At 40.2% G+C, this 18,358-nt stretch overlaps 1 protein-coding gene and 1 long non-coding RNA gene across 16 annotated transcripts in view; one reads left to right on the top strand and one right to left on the bottom strand.

The window, feature by feature from the left end:
* Positions 1-536: 536 nt before the first annotated feature.
* LOC132403887 (uncharacterized) lies at positions 537-9,068 on the bottom strand. The gene is made up of 2 exons (XR_009515382.1): positions 9,001-9,068; positions 537-3,245 (listed from the first exon to the last, which is right to left on the bottom strand). It is a non-coding gene; the product is annotated as an uncharacterized LOC132403887 (long non-coding RNA).
* An 85-nt stretch (positions 9,069-9,153) lies between these two features.
* c2cd5 (C2 calcium dependent domain containing 5) overlaps positions 9,154-18,358 on the top strand; it is a 121,278-nt gene continuing 112,073 nt past the window's right edge. For 5 of the 15 annotated variants that reach the window (XM_059987671.1, XM_059987670.1, XM_059987667.1 and 2 more), the window contains exons 1-2: positions 9,161-9,399; positions 17,665-17,763. In XM_059987671.1, the coding sequence (XP_059843654.1) occupies positions 17,674-17,763 (90 nt within the window). In that variant the 5' untranslated portion in view covers positions 9,161-9,399; positions 17,665-17,673. Of the gene's footprint in view, positions 9,400-17,664; positions 17,764-18,358 lie in introns of all 15 variants that reach the window. The other 10 variants (XM_059987673.1, XM_059987665.1, XM_059987668.1 and 7 more) reach the window with 4 other exon arrangements.

Below are 18,358 nucleotides of genomic sequence, written 5' to 3'. Positions count from 1 at the left end.
AGAAAATGGATCCACTCTATTGGATTATGTGCACAATTTGCCTGAAAAAGGGAACATCTTTATGTGCGACTGCATCAAACTCTACACAGAGCCTTTGCATGAAAACACCAAATATCACTACATGCTAAAGTTCTATCTGACTCTGGTGTTGTGAACATGAGGTCTGCCCTTATTACCGTGCAGAGTTCCATTTAGTTGGGCAGTGAATGAAGGATCTATCTGGGAGTATATGCCTCCCTGACAACCAAGGTAAGTCTTGGGTCTTATTTGTGAACTCTGGCACTATGGCATTTGGCCAAGTGACTGACAATTTGCTTGGTGAGCTATTCCACAGGATCCAATGGTTACTTCTCCTGCAGGACCACCAGCCTGATGGTCTTGCAGTTAAAGATGTTACCCCAAAGGAATGCTTCAATGAAGGGAAGTTAGTATGTCTTACATGTAGACTAGGGTATCCTGAACAGTCAGACATTATCCTGCTGGGTATGACACAAGTCTGGTTTACCTTCCCCAAGAAAACTTGACTCCAAATCAAAGAAAGTCAAAGTCATTTTATTGTCTTATACAGTACACAGGTACATGTATGCAGAGGAGGAACAAAAACCTTACTTGCAGCAGCATCACAAGCACATAGTATCAGATAAGTAGTAATCACAAATTAAAATCATAAATTAAATGGAGATCTGTGAGCAGTAGTGTTCCACTGGGTCTGTTCTGGGACCACTACTCCTTATGATTTTTATAAATGACTTAAGATGAGGAAGAAGGAGTGCTTATTAGTAAGTTTGCACATGACATGATTGGTGGTATTGTGTGGAAAGTTGTCATGGGACATTGAGAGAATGCAGAGCTGTGTTGAGAAGTGGGAGATGAGGTTCAATCCAGAGAAGGTGTGATGTTATTTACTTTGGAAGGTTATATTTGAAGGTAAAATACAGGATTAATGACAGGATTCCTGGCAGTGTGGAGGAAATGATGGATCTTGGGATCCACATTGATTGATCTTTTAAAGTTACCACAAAAGTTGATAGGATGCTTAAGAAGGCATGTGGTGCATTAGCCTTCATCAGTTGAGTTCAAGAGCCCTAAGGTAATGTTGCAGCTCTAGAAAAACCCTGGTTAGATCACACTCACAGTATTGTGTTCAGTTCTGATTGTCTCATTATAGGAAGGATGTTAAAGCTTTAGAAAGGGTGCAGAGGGGATTTACCAAAATGCTGCCTAGATTATAGAACATATGTGGAATGGTTGAATAGCTAGGACTTTTTGGAGTGAAGAAAGATCAGGGATGACTAGATTGAGTACTGTATAAGACAACAAGAGGCATAAATAGAGTGGACAGTAAGCACTTTTTTTCAGAGTGAAAACGATTAATACAAGAGGGCATAATTTTGAGTTGATTGGATGAACATCTAGAGGGGGATCTAAGAGGTAGTTTGTTTTTTTTAAAAAATAGAGAGTGGTGGGTGCATGGAATGCCAGAGGTACTGGTAGAGACTGATTCATTAAGGTCATTTAAGAGACTCATAGATAGCCCTCCACTTTTCTTTCATCCATGTGCTTATGCAGGAGTGAAGGTTTATATTAGTCCTGGAGGATGTTAAAAGGTCAGCACAACATCGTGAACTAAAGGCCCTGTACAGTGCTGTAGTGTTCTATGTTCTATGTAAACAAATTATACACAATTTTAGACAAATAAAAACAAAGAAAACACATTTTAGTTGGTCCTGCTGGACTTTGGGTGTAATCTTGGGATTCACATTCAAAAATGAAACAGATAGAATTTTCTGATGTCCAATGGTTATAGATGACGCACCTCTTCATAGATTCTGACATGCTGCCAACTAGAAGCATTATGAATAGTTGAGTGGTTCAAAGTAATTTGTTATCAAAGTATGTATATATCACTGAGATTCATTTTCCTGTGACCATACACAGAAGACCAAAGAAATACAATAGAATTAATGAAAAACTACACACAAATGAAGATGGACAAACAACCAATGTGCAAATACAAAAAAAGAAACAAATAATAAGAAGAAAAAATAAATGAGAACATGAGTTGTAGAGTCCTTGAAAGTGAGCCCATAGGTTGTGGAATCAGTTCACTGCTGAGATGAGCAAAGTTATCTACACTGATTCAGGAGCCCGATGATTGAAAGATGATAACCGTTCCTGAACCTGGTGCTGTGGGATCTAAAAGTCTTGTACCTCCTCCTGGTAGCAGCAGTGAGAAGAGATGGTAGGGGTCCTTGATGATGGATGCTGCTTTCTTATGGCAGCACTTCTTGTAGATGTGCACAATGGTGAGGAGGGCTTTTCCTATGATGGACTACTTTTTTTAAGGTTTTCCATTCATTGGCATTGGTGTTTCCATACCAGGCCATGGTACAATCAGTCAGAATGCTGTCACTATGCATCTATAGAAGTTTGCTAAACTTTTAGATGACAAGCCAAACCTGCACATGCTGAACCATAAGTAGGTGAGTTATTGCCACCTTACCTCTTGCTGCCCATGATTACTCTAGTTTACCATCTGGTCAATTCTAACTCCCAGGATACTGATGTTGATTACCAGAGGTTTGGTTATGGTAACCCTGAAACAGACACTGTGTTCTGAGCTATGCCATGGAAAGAGAATTCCATATGGAAAGTGGGAAAATTAAAGGATGTGCTCAAAGCCTTTTTGAAAAAAAAAAGTAGCTTTCCCACTGACTGTCAAGAACCCCAACCCATATCTGCCCAAAGTAGAAGAGGGGCATTTGTGATGGTACCAAGTCCATTCATTGGGATCAAACAAACCCAGCATCAAAAACACCCTAGCTCATAAGCTACCTACTCACCCAGTCTGGGATCTCTTGCCCCCAGCTGTGAAGCAGTTTCTGGTTCCAATAGTAACCTTATTGATCACCTTAGTACCCAGAAAATTACTGCAGAAACAGGCATCCCAAAGGACTGCTGAGAAAATCTCACAATCTTTTAATCATTCATGTCCACAATATCTGCTAGGCAAGACTCCTAATCTTTGTACTTTACTAATTGAGGCCACTTCGCAAATTTATATCACTCAACCATTGTCAGCTGTCAAATGCAGCAACCTTAAAACTCACCACTTACCTACCACTCTCCCCTCCCTTAAAATTCTCCTTTGGTCATTTGTGCTGCTATCTTTTTCTTAGGCTGTGCTTTCACTTCATACATTTTCTGTGAAGTACCTTTAGACGTTTCATTATATGAGAGCTGCACTTTAAAGACAAAACACAAAAACATGTTGAAAATATGCATTTTAGTTGCATAGTTCAATTATTAAGAGACCTTTACTGCTCTGATATTTCAGAGCCAAGCTAACTTTAAGAGAAACAAACAGTTCTAAATAAACTGATTAATAAAAGCCATGTCATCCATTTTGCTGTAGACATACTGTTGTGAAATCCCCTCCACTCTGATTATATTAAAACTTAACTTTTCTTTTATATTGTTGGAAATATAAGCATTTTATGCTTAAAAATACATCAATGTTAATCTGTCCTTCAGATTTTGTTAACAGATTTATCCAAATATTTCTAATGTTAACATCTATTTCTGAATGAATTTTTCATCTAAGTCACAAGACATTATCAATGGCTTGGATACTGTATTCCCTTCACTGAATAGGCAATTTCTAACTCTTTTGCCCAAAGTATATGTATCTCATTTGGAAGTCTGCCCCCAAAGAGATTGTCTCCAAATCCAATTACCAAATAGAGACGAGGTGGTTTGTAGCTGTGGTCCCAGTGGTGGCCCTGCCTAACATAAATCACACAAAGCTCCAACTTTGAATCAACTCTCAGACAGTGCTCACCCGACTCAAGTTTGAAGAATCCTTCAAGAAAAAGTGACTTAGTTCCAGTCATAACACTGTAGGGACACGAGTGTGGACACCAAAGACTACAAATGTTAGAATCTGGAGCAAAAAAAAACTGCTGTATGAACTCAGGAGGCATCCATTGAGGAAATTTTGGGTCAGGATTCTTCATCTGGACTGAATGATAGAAGGGGGGCAGACAGTATAAAGGGATAAGAGTAAGAGGTGGGACAAGTGATAAGTGGGTTCACTGGTGGATCTGGTCAGATCTCCTGTCTTGTATTGAGCCTGACAAGTGTTTCAATAGCCAATAAAACTTAATGGTTCCCTGCAAGGTGTTCGTAAATCTCTGCATTCCTTGGTGCTGAGTTTTGGAACCTAAGAGCAGAACAGATTGCAAAAGACCTCTGGAGCTACCAGGGAGAGGTGAGGCCAACTTTCCTTCATCTGAGACGTCTGGGTCTTCTTGAGGATGAAAGGTGCAGATGGACTGCATTCATAGCAGGCTTTGGATTACTTTATTGAAGCATACTTATTTATTTTTATTTGAGCTACAGCATGGAATAGGCCTTTCCAGTTCTTCAAGCCATGCCACCCAGCAATTCCCCCCAATTTAATCCTAGCTTGAAGGATGGCTGTAATTGGGAGCTGAATGTCCAAGGTTACACGTTGTATCAGAGGAATAGGAAGGTAGACAGAGGGAGTGGAGTGGCTCTGCTGGTAAAGAATGGCATCAAATCAGTAGAAAGATATGACATAGGATCGGAAGATGTTGAATCCTTGTGGGTTGAGTTAAGAAACTGCAAAGGTGAAAGGACTCTGATGACAGTTATATTCCCAAAAGCAGCTGGGATGTGGACCACAGATTACAATGGGAAATAGAGCAGGTGTGTCAAAAGGACAATGATATAATCATGGGAGATTTTAACATGCAGGTCAGTTGGGAAAATCAGGTTAGTAATGATCTCAAGAGAGTGAGTTTGTTGAATCCTTACTAGATGGCTTTTTAGAGCAGTTTGTTGTCAAGGCTACTAGGGATCGGCTATACTGCATTTGCTATTATGTAATGAACCAGAGGTGATTAGGAAGCTTAAGATAAAAAAGTACTTGAGAACCAGCGATCACAATATGATTGAGTTCAACTTGAAGTCGGATAGGGAGAAAGTAAAGTCTGACATAGCAGTATTTCAGTGGAGTAAAGGAAATTATAGTGATATGAGAGAGGAGTTGGCCAAAGTAAATTGGAAGGAACTGCAGGCAGGGATGAAAGCAGGGCAGCAACGGTGTGTGTTTCTGGGAAAAATGAGGAAGGTGAAGGACAGATATATTCCAAAAATGAAGAAATATTCAAAGGGCAAAATAGTACAACCATGACTGACAAGGGAATTCAAAGCTAATGTAAAAACCAAAGAGAGGGCATACAACAAAGCAAAAATTAGTGGGTAGATAAACAATTAGGAAGTTTTTCAAAACCTACAGAGAGCTAAGATAGTCATTAGGAGGGAAAAGATGAAATATTAAACCAAGTTAGCAAACAATATCGAAGTGGATAGTAACAGCCTTTTCAAGTATGTAAAAAGTAAAACAGAGATGAGAGTGAATATAGGACTGCTAGAAAATGAGGCTGGAAAAATAATAACAGGGGACAAGGAGATGGCGGATTAACTAAACGAGTATTTTGCATCAATCTTCACTGTGGAAGATATTAGGAGTGTGCCAGATTTTGTAGTATGTGAAGTAAGAGAAGTGGGTGCAGTTTTAATTATAAGAGACGTGCTCAAAAAGCTGAAAGATCTAGGTACATAAGTCACCTGGACCAGATGAACTGCACTCTAGGGTTCTAAAAGAAGTAGTGTTAGAGATGGTGGAGGCATTAGCAATGATCTTTCAAGAATCATTGGACTTTGGCATGGTGCCAAAAATCTCCACTCTTTAAGAAAGGAGGAAGGCAGCAGAAAGGAAACTACAGACCAGTTAGCCTGACCTCAGTGGTTGGGAAGATGTTGGAGTCAATTGTTAAGGATGACATTATGGAGTACTGTACTTGGTGACACAGGACAAGATAGGACAAAGTCAGCATGGTTTCCTTAAGGGAAAATCTTTTCTGACGAACCTGTTGGAATTCTTTGAGGAGATTACAAGTAAAATCAATAAAGGGGAAGCAATGGATGTTGTAAACTTGGACTTTCAGAAGCTTCTAACAAGGTGTCACACATGAGGCTACTTACTAAGTTAAGAGCCCATGGTATTACAGGAAAGTTACTAACATGGTTAGAGTATTGTCTGACTGGTAGGAGGCAGCAAGTGGGAATAAAAGGATCCTTGTCTGGCTGGCTGCCAGTGACTAGTGGTGTTCTGCAGGGGTCAGTGTTGGGACCACTTCTTTTTAATGCTGTATATCAATGATTTGGAGGACGGAATAGGTGGCTTTGATGCCAAATTTGCAGAAGATATGTAAATTGGTGGCGAGGCAGGTAGTATTGAAGAAATAGTAGGCTGCCGAAGGACTTAGACAGATTAGGAGAATGGGAAAGAAAGTGGCAAATGAAGTATAATGCTTGAAAATGCATGGTCATGCACTTTGGTAGTAGAAATAAATATGCGGACTATTTTCTAAGCAGGAAAAAAATCCAAAAATCTGAGATGCAGAGGGACTTGAGAGTTCTTGTGCAGAGCACCTTAAAGGTTAACTTGCAGGTTGAGTCTGTGGTGAGGAAGGCAAATGCAATGTTAGCATTCATTTCAAGAGGTCTTGAATACAAGAGCTGGGATGTGATGCTGAGGCTTTATAAGGCACTGTTGAGGCTTCACCTTGAGTATTGTGAACAGTTTCAGGTTCTCCATCTAAGAAAAGATGTGCTGGCATCGGAGAGGGCGATTCACAAGGATGATTCTGGGAATTAAAGGGTTATCATATAAGGAACGTTTAATGGCTCTGGGTCTGCACTCGTTGGAAGGATGCGGGGGATCTCATCAAAGCCTTTTGAATGTTAAAAGGCCTGGACAGAGTAGATATGGAAAAGATTTTTCCCATGCTGGGGGAGTCTAGGACAAGAGGGCACAGCCTAAAGACAGAGAGGCATCCATTTAAAACAAAGATGCGGAGAAATTTATTTAGTCAGAGGGTTGTGAACCTGTGGAATTTGTTACCACAGACAGCTGTGCAGGCCAGGTCATTCAGTGTATTAAAGGCAAAGACCAATAGGTTCTTGATTGAACACAGCATCAAAGGTTACAGAGAGACGGCCAGGAAATGGAGTTGAGCAGGGAAATAAAGGATCAGCCGTGATTGACTGGCAGAGCAAACTCAATGGGCTAAATGGCCAAATTCTGCTCCTATGTCTTATGGTCTAATCACCAGACAATTTACAAAGACCAATTAATCTACCAACAGTTACATCTTTGGACTGTGGGATGAAAGCCAGAGCACCAGGAAGAAACCCACATGGTCACAGGAGAACGTACAAACTCTTTACAGGCAGTGGTAGGAATTGAACCCAGGTCACTTGTACTGTAAAGCATTGAGCTAACCAGTATGCTAAATGATGAAGTGTATAGATAGGGTGAATGTACAGAGTCCTTTCCCCAGATGTGGGGTTCTAAAAATGAGATAGCCTAAATTGAAGGTGAGAGGTGAAGATTTTAGAGGACATGAAGGGCATCTTCTTTACACAGATGCTGAATTTATGGAATGAAATATTAGAGGAAATAGTTGAAGCATGTACAAAAGTACATTTAAAAGTCATTTGGAATAGGACATGGATAGGAAGGGTTTAGAGGCCAAACACAGACAAATGGGACAAATTTGCTGGGCTCCATGGATTCTGCCCTGTTGTTGTAATTGATCAGAACTCTCATTCAATGAGGTGATCTCTTTACTTCATAATCTATTGGATTATCACCTTGCACAACACATTCTCTGTAAATGTCATATGATATTCTGCAGTTATTGCTTTTCCCTTGTACAGTACCACCTTGATGTAGTGATGAAATGAAATGATCTGTTATGGATGACATACAAACCTTAGTTTTTCACTGTATCTCAGTATATGTGACAATAATAAACAAATTTAACAACTTCAAATTTACCAATTTTGCATCTGACTGTTTTGTACCTAATGCTATGTGCTTCTGGTGTCTCTGCAAACAAGGTTTTCATTGCAATATAAACAATAAACTTTGACAGATGGAAGACACTTCATTTCTCCTCCTTGCTGACAATCAACACTGGTGCACCTCAGGGGAGTGCTTAGCCCACTGCTCTACTCTCTCTATACCCATCACTGTGTGGCTAATCATAGCTTAAATACTATCTACAAATTTGTTGATGATACAACCATTGTTGGTCGAATCTTAGATGGAAACGAGGGGGCGTACAGGAGGGAGATACACCAATTAGTGGAGTAATGTTGCAGCAACAATCTTGCACGACGTCAGTAAGACAAAAGAGCTGATTGTGGACTTCAGGAAGGGCAAGACTAAGGAACACATACCAATCCTCATTGAGGGATCAGAAGTGGAGAGAGTGAGCAGTGCTCAAGTTCCCAGGTGTCAAGATCTCTGTGGGCCTAACCTGGTCCCAACATATATCAATGCAGCTATAAAGAAGGCAAGACAGAAACATTAGGAGTTTGAAGAGATGTGCTATGGACAGGATTCTGACAAGCTGTATCCCTGTCTGGTATGTGGGGGGGGGGGCTTCTGCACCGGTCTGAAAAAAGCTGCAAAGGGTCAGAAATTTAGTCAGCTCCATCTTGGGTACTAGCCCAGGTAACTGCCCAGGCCATCTTCAAGGAGCTGTGTCTCAGAAAGGCAGTGTCCATTATTACGGACCTCCAGCATCCAGGACATGCCCTTTTCTCAGTTACCATCAGGCAGGAGGTACAGAAACCTGAAAGCACACACTCAGCGATTCAGGAACAGCTTCTTCCCCTCTGCCATCCGATTCCTAAATGGGCATTGAATCTTTGGACACTACCTCACTTTTTCAAAATATTATCTGTTTTTGCACGATTTTTTATCTCCAATATACATATACTGTAACTGATTGATTTTTTCTTCTATATTATGTATTGCACTGAACTGCTGCTGCTAAGTTAACAATTTTCACGACACACGCCAGTGATAATAAACCTGATTCTGATTTCAGAACTTACAGGTGCAGGGAAGAAAAGCTACCTTAACGTTTGAGCCCCAGAGGGTGGTGTCACCAGCAACTCCCCAGCAGAGTTCAGCGGGGATGGGAACTCGAAGGTAATCGCCCGGAAGTGAAGACGCGAGTGACACCGGAAATGAATGACTATGAGGCAATAAGGCGCTAGAGCTTCGCGAGGACAACAAATAAACAACAACCGCCGCTGAGGGAGGGAAAGGAAGCTAACGGGAGAGGGTAGTTATAGTGGGCAGCTCCAAACCCATCGAGCTCGGGCCCCGGAGGCGGCTGCATTACGAGTCCGGGGGTGGCGGGGCCCGGCGAGCAGCGATGCCTCGCCCCGGGTTATGGGTGAAGATGCGGAGCGAAGGGGAGTAAGCGGAGGCCCTGATCCCTAGGCGTGGTACGTATTACCTCTCCTCGAGCAGCGGAGCGGTGGGCTTGTGCGGTTGGACAGGCCCCAGAGCCCGGCGGTTGGCGCTCTGGCCCGGGGGCCGGGCCGAGCCGGGGAAGAGGCTTGTCTGATGGTCTGGGTGACAAGCACCACCTCCTAACCAATCCATTCCTTCCCTGGACTCTCCAGAGTTACCGGTGCTTTAGCTTTCAATTCATACGTTTTCATTTCACTTCCTTGCTCGTACTCTGAGCAAGGGAGTTTGTCCCAGTGCCCTGACAACTGTAACAAATTAAATTGTTCCATTGCTTTAAAGTCAGAGTCGAGGTTATTACCATATGCACAGATGCAATGAAAACCTTACATGTAGTAGTATTACAGGTACGTAAATCAGATAGGCAGCGTCCGGAAGAAAAGTATGCAAATTACACAGTTGTTACACTAAATAACCCAATTAAAACAAAAAGAGGGTCCATTGTAGTAACTCTCACAGGTAAGTGAGTGTATATTTCAAAAACAGCGCTTCACGAGATTTTTGGCATTTGAACAGGGGCCAATCAGCGATTGGGATTCATTATCAAGGGCACATAAATAGGCAGGGGCAAGCGGTGTGGCCTTTGTTGGCGGGACAGTGTTAGAGTGGGGATTTGTGGCTTTGGCTTTAGCTTTTTGAGGTTTCACTGAGGAGAGACTCATGGAGTTTGTCCAATTCCAACTGCTTAACCTTGAGTGTTAGAAGCTGCAGCTGGATACCCTTCCTGCAGGTGAAGTCATCAAGGATGCGGGAGCTCTCCCTTCCTGTCTTTCAACATCCAGCAGGAGGAGCATTCAACTGTCCTGCGTGGCATCCCTAGTGTTCTACCTGTGCAACTACAGTATAAAGAGAAAGCAATAACTAAACTGGGAAAAAAAATCTCCCACTCAAGCCTCCCCTCTTGTCTTATTCCCAGTCTCTGATGGGCCTCTGTTCAAACACTGAAAACCCCAGGAAGCACTGCTTTTTAATGCACACTCGCTGACGTGCATCTCTTCTCTCACTGTTCATCATCCTCAGGCTTGTTCTGTTATTACACAGTGCAATGGTTAGGAGGAATTTGGACTGGTAGTGTTCAACTTTTAATCATGGTATTATGTCAAATCTAGATCAGGATAGCTTGCTGATCATCATGTACCATTGATGTGATTCATCAGTGTCACAGAAGAATTGATGACAGTGAAGGTGCACAGTTTTAGATGGGGGTTTTCATTATCCAGCACAGGGAGTTGTTCTGCAGGTTGAACTGGCAGAATCCTAATGTTCATAACTACATAGTTGAGTAGCAGGTGGTGAGAGAACAGTCAAGGAGAAATGCTGCTTAACTATTTGCTCACCAAATTTTGCAGAAATTCACAACAGGACTGTTGAGAGATTGGCATCAATACCCAGCTAATGACACATCTAGCACTTCGAAGCTGAGGTGTATCCATGAAGTACCTTGTCTCTTTAACTGCACAATTATTTCACATCACAATCTTTAATCTCCATCAAGACACAGGATCAACCCTGATTCTATGAGAATATAGCATTTGCAATTTCTTTAAATATAATTTGCTAATATACCCTCTAACCAGTGGGAAAAACATTGTTGAGTGGATTATTGCTGAGGTGCCTCAATACCTTTTTGATAATTTGAGCCCCATGGGCAGTTATTGACAGGTAAGCCAGTTTATTGTTATCGTCTGAACTGTGTGGTCAATTGACTAGTGTTGGATGGAGGTGAACATTCCAGAAACGTTGTGTAAGAGTTCCAGTCCCACACCTGTGATATGAATGGTAGTGGTAAACTGCTTAAATAATTAATACCCCATTGTAAACTATGAGGAGCCCAGAAAGTTCCCATTTAATATCAGTGAATGTATTCAATATACAACTTGAAATTCTTGCTGTTTGCAGACATCCACAAAAACAGAAGAGTACCCCAAAGAATGAATCACAGTAAAAAAAACAGTTAGAGCCCCAAAGCCCCCTTTCCCCCCCCCCCCGCCATGTACAAGCAGCAGTAAAGCATCATACCTGTCCCACCCCCAGACCTACTTAATTTGGCAAAAAGCATCAACACCCGAATTGCTTGTCTTTGATGGCCTGTTTGATTTGTAGACCAACAAAAATGCCTTCCTTAATCTTAGCATCAGTTATTCTATGAAACATATATCTCAAAAATCAAAATGCTTCATGGAAATTTGCCTGGTGGCAGCAGATTCCATCTTTGCAGTCTTAAATCCAGTAATTCTTCTTTTGTCTTTGACAAATCCAAGTCTCTGACCAGGTGTTTTAACTGAGATTGAGTTATCAGATAAGGCACTTGGCTCATGTATCATGGCATCTTTGTGTCCTTGAGACTCCATGGCTCTGGTGGCTTCAGTGCTGGAAGACTATCATCATGTGGCACAGGTCTCATAGCTGAAGGGACAGTTGGATATTCAATGGATTTCTTGTTTTTAGCAGAGAAGCCAGACACTGGTCAGATAGAAGTAGCAGTCTGTCACATGATCCTTCTGCTCTTGCCATTTCATTGGGACAGTGAAAGACATTGACTTCCATGTACCTCTGAGCCAAGCTCTAAGATCAACTGCACAAGTTGCACGGCAAATGTGCAGAGCCCAGGCTTTGTTGTGGTCTCCAATTTTGCACCCAAAGTAGAGATCATATGCTCTCTTAGTAAGAGGAGTCATGCTCCATCCTTGAAATTTAAGTGTATACTTGTCACAAATATGACAGGATATATTGTGGCTGTTGCAACATTGGTGAGACATTTTGCTATCATGAGTACTCCTGAAAATGCAATTGCTTTATTATGCGTACACACAATGTGCTGTGCATTTAGAGTATGCACATCACCACCACTTGTTGCTCGAGCATGTACAGATCATTTTTTCTTGTCATCATTCCCTAAACAATGCAGTATAACAACTATTTTACATAGCATTTACATTGTTTTAGGTATTATAAGTAATCTAGAAATCATTAAAAGTATATGGGAGGATGTGCATGGGTTATCGTGGATCGGGATGGAAAAAAATCAGAAGTTCTCTTAGTAGGTCGGAACAGGTACATCCAGTATTATTTAGAGTCAGTCAAACGATTGTGTTAGTATATGGTATATGTTTTACCTTTCTATGCATATAAAACACTTAAGTATATGTTTCAGCTCCGGGCTTGGGAGCCAGTGACAGACTGCTTTCGAGTGCGCTCTCCATCTATGCCGGGTTGATGTGGAGGATAAAAAACTCAAAACCCCAAAACCCATTAATTAAACCACTGCATTGCTTAGTAATAATTGTAGCTTTCATCGGGGCAGGGCCTTTCTCACTTTATCCTTTAAAATTGTTCCGACCGTTGCCTAACGCTTTTACAATAACCGATGGCGTTTCACCTTTTTCCACCCACTTTATTATTATTTTCAATCGTGATCGTGATTATTTTTGTGAACAGAAACCCTGTGGATTCAGAGCTCTGCAGCTGGGTCCTAATGTCCACCACACTGGGACAAGTTAAATAATGTCTGGGGTTCTCTGGGTCCTAAGGTCCACCACATTGAGACAGGTTGAATAAGGGACTCGAGCATCTGCATTTTTTGGTATCTGCGAGGGGTCCTGGAACCAATCCCTCACGGATAAGGAGGGCCGACTGTACATGTAAACACAATACATAGAATAGTGCATGTGTAAGATGCTTTTACAGTCTTTCTAAAGCCTATCCTGCCATGCCTGAGCATGCCCAGACATGCCTGGACAAGATAGAAAATTTTCTGGCTTAGATTATGGGCAACATTTTAATTGATGAATTATGAATTGAAGTATCAAATATAAGCTCTTAAAAAAAAAAGGTGCACACTCGGGAAATTTCATGGTGATTTTCATGATCAGCAACTCAAATCCATAAGATACAGCCAGAAATATTCAGGAATCAAAATCTTTGTTGTCACTCACGTATGTCAGGAAATTTGTTGTTTTGTAGCACTAGTTACAGTGCAATACATAAAAATTTCCACAACTTACAAAACTAATTAATGAAAAAGACAAAAAAACAAAGTTTGTTCATAGGTTGATGGACCAGAAATGTAATAATGGAGAGGAAGAAGTTGTTCATAAAACGTTGAGTGTCTGCATACTGAAGTTTATGTGTAATGAAGATAAGATACTTACCATTGAAACATCCATCATCCTTAAAATCAAAATAAGGGGAAGACTAGGAAAAAAATAATATTTTTGTTCTCAGTTCTTTGTGCTCATTTCTGTGAAAAAATGAAAAATATTCTGAAGAGGAGTCTTTGAAAGTTATTTAAAAATTGCAGTGTTGTTCATTAACATCCAATTTAAATTTATACAGGTCTAACTTAGGCTGCTTCTTAGAGGAATATAGTTTAAGTAGTCTGTCAGGCAGCAAGAGAAAAGTCAACATTTGCCGGGAATTATTAATGTTGCATTTTAAATCAAGTAAATTTCTCTTTGTGATAAATGGAACTTTTAATGTAACAAGTGCAGATCTGTCAATCATGAACTTTTCCCAAGATCTGAAGAGAGCTGCTGATCAAAGACAGCAATAGTAAAAGCACTTGGCATTTTCTTTTAGTAATTTGTAAACAAATACTTTCTGCACCTGTTCCGATTTGTAACACATGACATAATTTTGTTGCACCTCTAACTTGTCATGGCATATAGTCAGCTGCCTTTTACTTTCTTGTGTTTCTCTGTGTCACATTTGTTTGTTAGGAATCTTGCATGTTACATTTAATTACACCTGTCTAAAATTATTGTTTTAAGTTTCTCCAGTTGGTTGTGCTTTTTTATGCCATGAGACCACGGCCACTAGGTGGCTGTGTGGATAAAGTTAAGGCATCCAGTTAGAGCGTAATGTGTAGAGAAACGAGTTCATTAACTTTTTTTATACAAACGTGTTTTAATGCTTGTGTGTTTTTTATTTCCCTGCAAACCATTGTCTCTACCCACTTTTTCAGTTAACAGAAAATCGAATGGCAGCAGGAATATTTCAACATTATTTTGTGTATTGCAAGCTAATACTTTTCAAAATTGCATTGACAGCCTGTATGCTAAACTCTGAATGTCAGTGCAGCACATTGTATACTTTGGAAATATAATGATAATTGCTTGTGGCTTGCATCTTTAGCTTGAACTTTAATGTATGATGCACTGGAAGAAACTGTTGCCTTTTTGTTACATGCCATCTAGGAAATGTCATATTTTTCAATTACTTAAACTTGCAAATTCAGGAGTATCCCCTGTGTCTTTCCTGACGCCGTATGCATTTACAGTCATATATGGCATGCAATAAAGTGTATTTTATTTTGTGTCACATTAACAATTTCCAAATAAATCTAGTCTGTGTAAAAATAATTTAGAAAAACAATTCTCTACCTGAGAACAATGTACTGCTTTGGTGCTTAAGGATTTTGGGCTATGTAGCTAATAGATTTTGCCTAAAAATCTTATTGTTGTCTATTCTACCATTTCAAGCAGTGAGTGGATAATGTTTTTGGGTCTTTCAGTTGCATGCCCTGCCAACACTTTTGATCCCTGGAAGTTTCACACAACCTAGTACAAAGTCCACAGTAAAACAATATCTAAACCTAACATCTGGTGATTGGGTTATTCTGTTTCTTTCCTAGTAGAAACCTACAACTGTTCAGCTGTTTTTTCATATTTTGCGAGAAAATGCATAGCTTCATGCTATTTGTCAATGAGCTTTCTATTTCCTGCTCCTTCATCACAGAGCCCATTTGCTTCCAACTTTGGCAAGTAAACCATTTTACTCTTACTAATGCTAAAAGCTCTAGATCTTGGGAGTTACTCTTTGTCACCCTCCCCAATCCTGTTCAACTCTGCCTTGTGTATTTTATCACAGATATTGTTCCCGATTTTGTGTTGACTTCCCAATTTTTGTGTTAGGTTCACAGTCTTATCCTTGCATATGTTTGCAGCACGCATTCTTCCATCCTGTGATTGTTGTTTGTTCTCAATTTGCCACTATGATCCCGCTCTCTATGCTTTTTTTCTGCTACAAGCTCCTTTTCATTTCTCTTAAAACACTGAGGAAAACCTTTCCAGAACTCAGCTCCATGTATTACAATCTTGTTTGATGTTAAATGTCATTCACCCTTATAATTCCCACTCACAATGAAAACTACGTGAAAACGAGTTTGCTGAAGTATTGTTAATGCACTTACCATGTGTATCTTCTCAGAGATTTTAGAGTTAGTACAAATTATTGAAGAAATTGAGAAAATCCTAACATAAATGCTGTAATACAGTTGCAAGAAAAGGTTTATGAACTCTTTGTAATTACCTTGTTTCTGCATTATTTTCTCATAAAATGGCATCTGACCTTCACCTAAGTCACAATAATCGACAGACACAATCTGCCTAAATTAATAACACACAAACAATTGCACTTCTCTTCAATACTGAGTACACTATTTAAACGATCACAGTAGGCTCAAAAAAATATGTGAAACTCTGGGATAATACCTTTTACAAAAGCTATTTGGAGTTAGGTGTTCTTGTCAATGATTGGATGAGATTGGAGGTGTGGGTTGTAGAGGTGTCCCACACTATAAAAAAAGGACACACAACGTCAGGTTTCTGACGGAGATTGTTCTTCTCAAGAAAGCTCTGTTTATGTGCACCATGCCTTGATCGAAACAACTTAGAGGACCTTAAAAGAAGAATTGTAGAGGTGCATGAAGTTGAAAAAGGCTACAAAAGCATTTCTGAAGATCTGTATGTAAGAGAAATTGTTTACAAATGAAGGAAATTCGGTATGGTTGCTGCTTTCCCAAGGAGTGGACGTCCTGCAAAGTTCACACTATCAGCACAAGGTGCAGTGCTAAAGGAGGTGGAAAAGAACCCAAGGGTATAGCAAGGGACCTGCAGAAATCTGTAGAACTTGCTACAGTCTCTGCTCATGTATCCAATATGAGGAAGGAAAACACTAAACAATAATGGTGTTCGTGGAATGACATCACAGAGGAAACCACGGCTCTCCAAAAGAAAATTTGCTGTGCTTCTCAAGTTTCCAAAAGACCACCTGGATGTTCCAGAAAGCTTCTGGGACAATGTTCTATGAACTTTTTGGCAGAAGTCCACACTGTTGTGCTAGAGGAAAAAGGGCAGTGCACACCAACACCAAAACCTCATCCCAACTGTGAAGCATGGTGGAAGGAGAATCATGGTTTGGGGCCTGGACAGCTTGCAGTTTTTGCGAGAACAATGAATTCAAAATTGTATCAAGACATTTTACAGGGGAATGCCAGGGTGGCAGTCTGTCACTGGAAACTTAGAGAAGTTGGATGATGTAACAAGTCAATGGTCTGAAAGACAATAGTAAATCAACAGCAGAATGGTTTAAAAAGAACAAAATTCAGACTCCAGACCTTAACCCAATTGAGATACTGTGGCATGACCTGAAGAGGGCTGTTCATGCAAGGTATCCCAGAAATACTGATGAACTGAAACAGTTTTTTATGGAGATATGGGTCTAAATTTCCCCTCGCCGTTGTGTAAGTGTGATCAGCAGCTACAGGAAACATTTGGTGGAGGTTATTGCTGCTAAAGGAGGTTCTACCAGTTACTAAATACAAAGGTTCACATACTTCTTGCAGACTGGACTGTGGATGATTAAATAATGTGTTTAATAATAAATACATGAAAATTTGTATGCTATTAGTTCAAGCAGATTGTGTTTGACCATTTTATGTGTAATTAATGCAGAAAAACGAGTAATTGCAAAGGGTTCACTAACTTTTGCAACTGTGGTCTTATTATGCTATGATTTGCACCTCATCATTACTGCGCCAAAATTTTAAATAGAGATTGTTTTTCCTGCGAATAAATTTGACAGAATTTCACTTCATTTTGCAGTTTTTATTCAAGTTTCAGGCACTGTGCATAATTAAAGCACAGTTTCTAGGATTTTGAAATAAATAGCTTAGACTTTATGCAGTAACTCGTGTATTGTTGGTACCAATTTATAAAACATTAGGTTATTCGAACACTACACTTTATGCAGTGTCCAGACCTGACTTTGTCAGTATGCAAAGTGCAATTACATTTTTTTCTTTATCTATCACTATAAGCTGTGGAGATCAATGTCATTCAGTTAGAAACTTGAATGTGGTGTGCTATTTCTTTTAAATCCTGTTGAGGTTCTTTAATGGAATTAAAATAATGATTAATGATGTATCCTGTAATGTAACCTTTTTGTTTCCCACCCAATAGAGAGTAACAATGCCGGGGAAGCTAAAAGTCAGGATTGTGGCTGGCCGTCACCTGCCGGTTATGGACAGGGCCAGTGACCTCACGGATGCATTTGTAGAGGTTTGTACACATAAACAAAATTGACTGGAATGTAATGGTTAACTTTACCAGGCTACCATATGGTTCAGTGGTCAGTACAAAGACAACTCACCATGCTGTGAATTTAATGTCTTTAATTTCAGTGGGTGTCCATGAAAAAGTTTGTTGGCGTCATCAGCACATAATTTAGGCTGACACTTCATTCCAATCCCAAAATCCAGGGTCAATTTGGCGTCAAGCTGAGGTCTCTTGAGAATGCAGCTCAGCCTTATTTTTTTTCAAGTTTTGTTTTTAGTTTGTAGGAATGGTTTTGGCAACAGAGAAGGGAATTAGGAGTCAGATTAGGGTTCAGGGACAGGAATATGGGGGAATCAGAGGACAAGCCTGAGTCTTGTGATAAAGGCATGTGATAAATCTGGATAAATAAACATAAATAAATAAGTGCTATTGCCAGGACATTGAAGTGAAATCCTGCTTAACTTTTCGAGTGGTTGTGAAACTCTTCATGGCAGAAGAGAACTTGAAGTTGAAATACAAGAGAATAGGAGCAGGAGTAGTCTATCTGGTCCTTCAAACCTTCCCTGCCATTCAGTATGATAGTGGCTCATCTGTGTTA

The sequence above is a fragment of the Hypanus sabinus genome, chromosome 13, assembly GCF_030144855.1.
Source record: "Hypanus sabinus isolate sHypSab1 chromosome 13, sHypSab1.hap1, whole genome shotgun sequence".
NCBI lineage: Eukaryota > Metazoa > Chordata > Chondrichthyes > Myliobatiformes > Dasyatidae > Hypanus > Hypanus sabinus.
The sequence above is the reverse complement of the archived record's forward strand: the minus strand, read 5'-3'. Positions and strand labels throughout refer to the sequence as shown.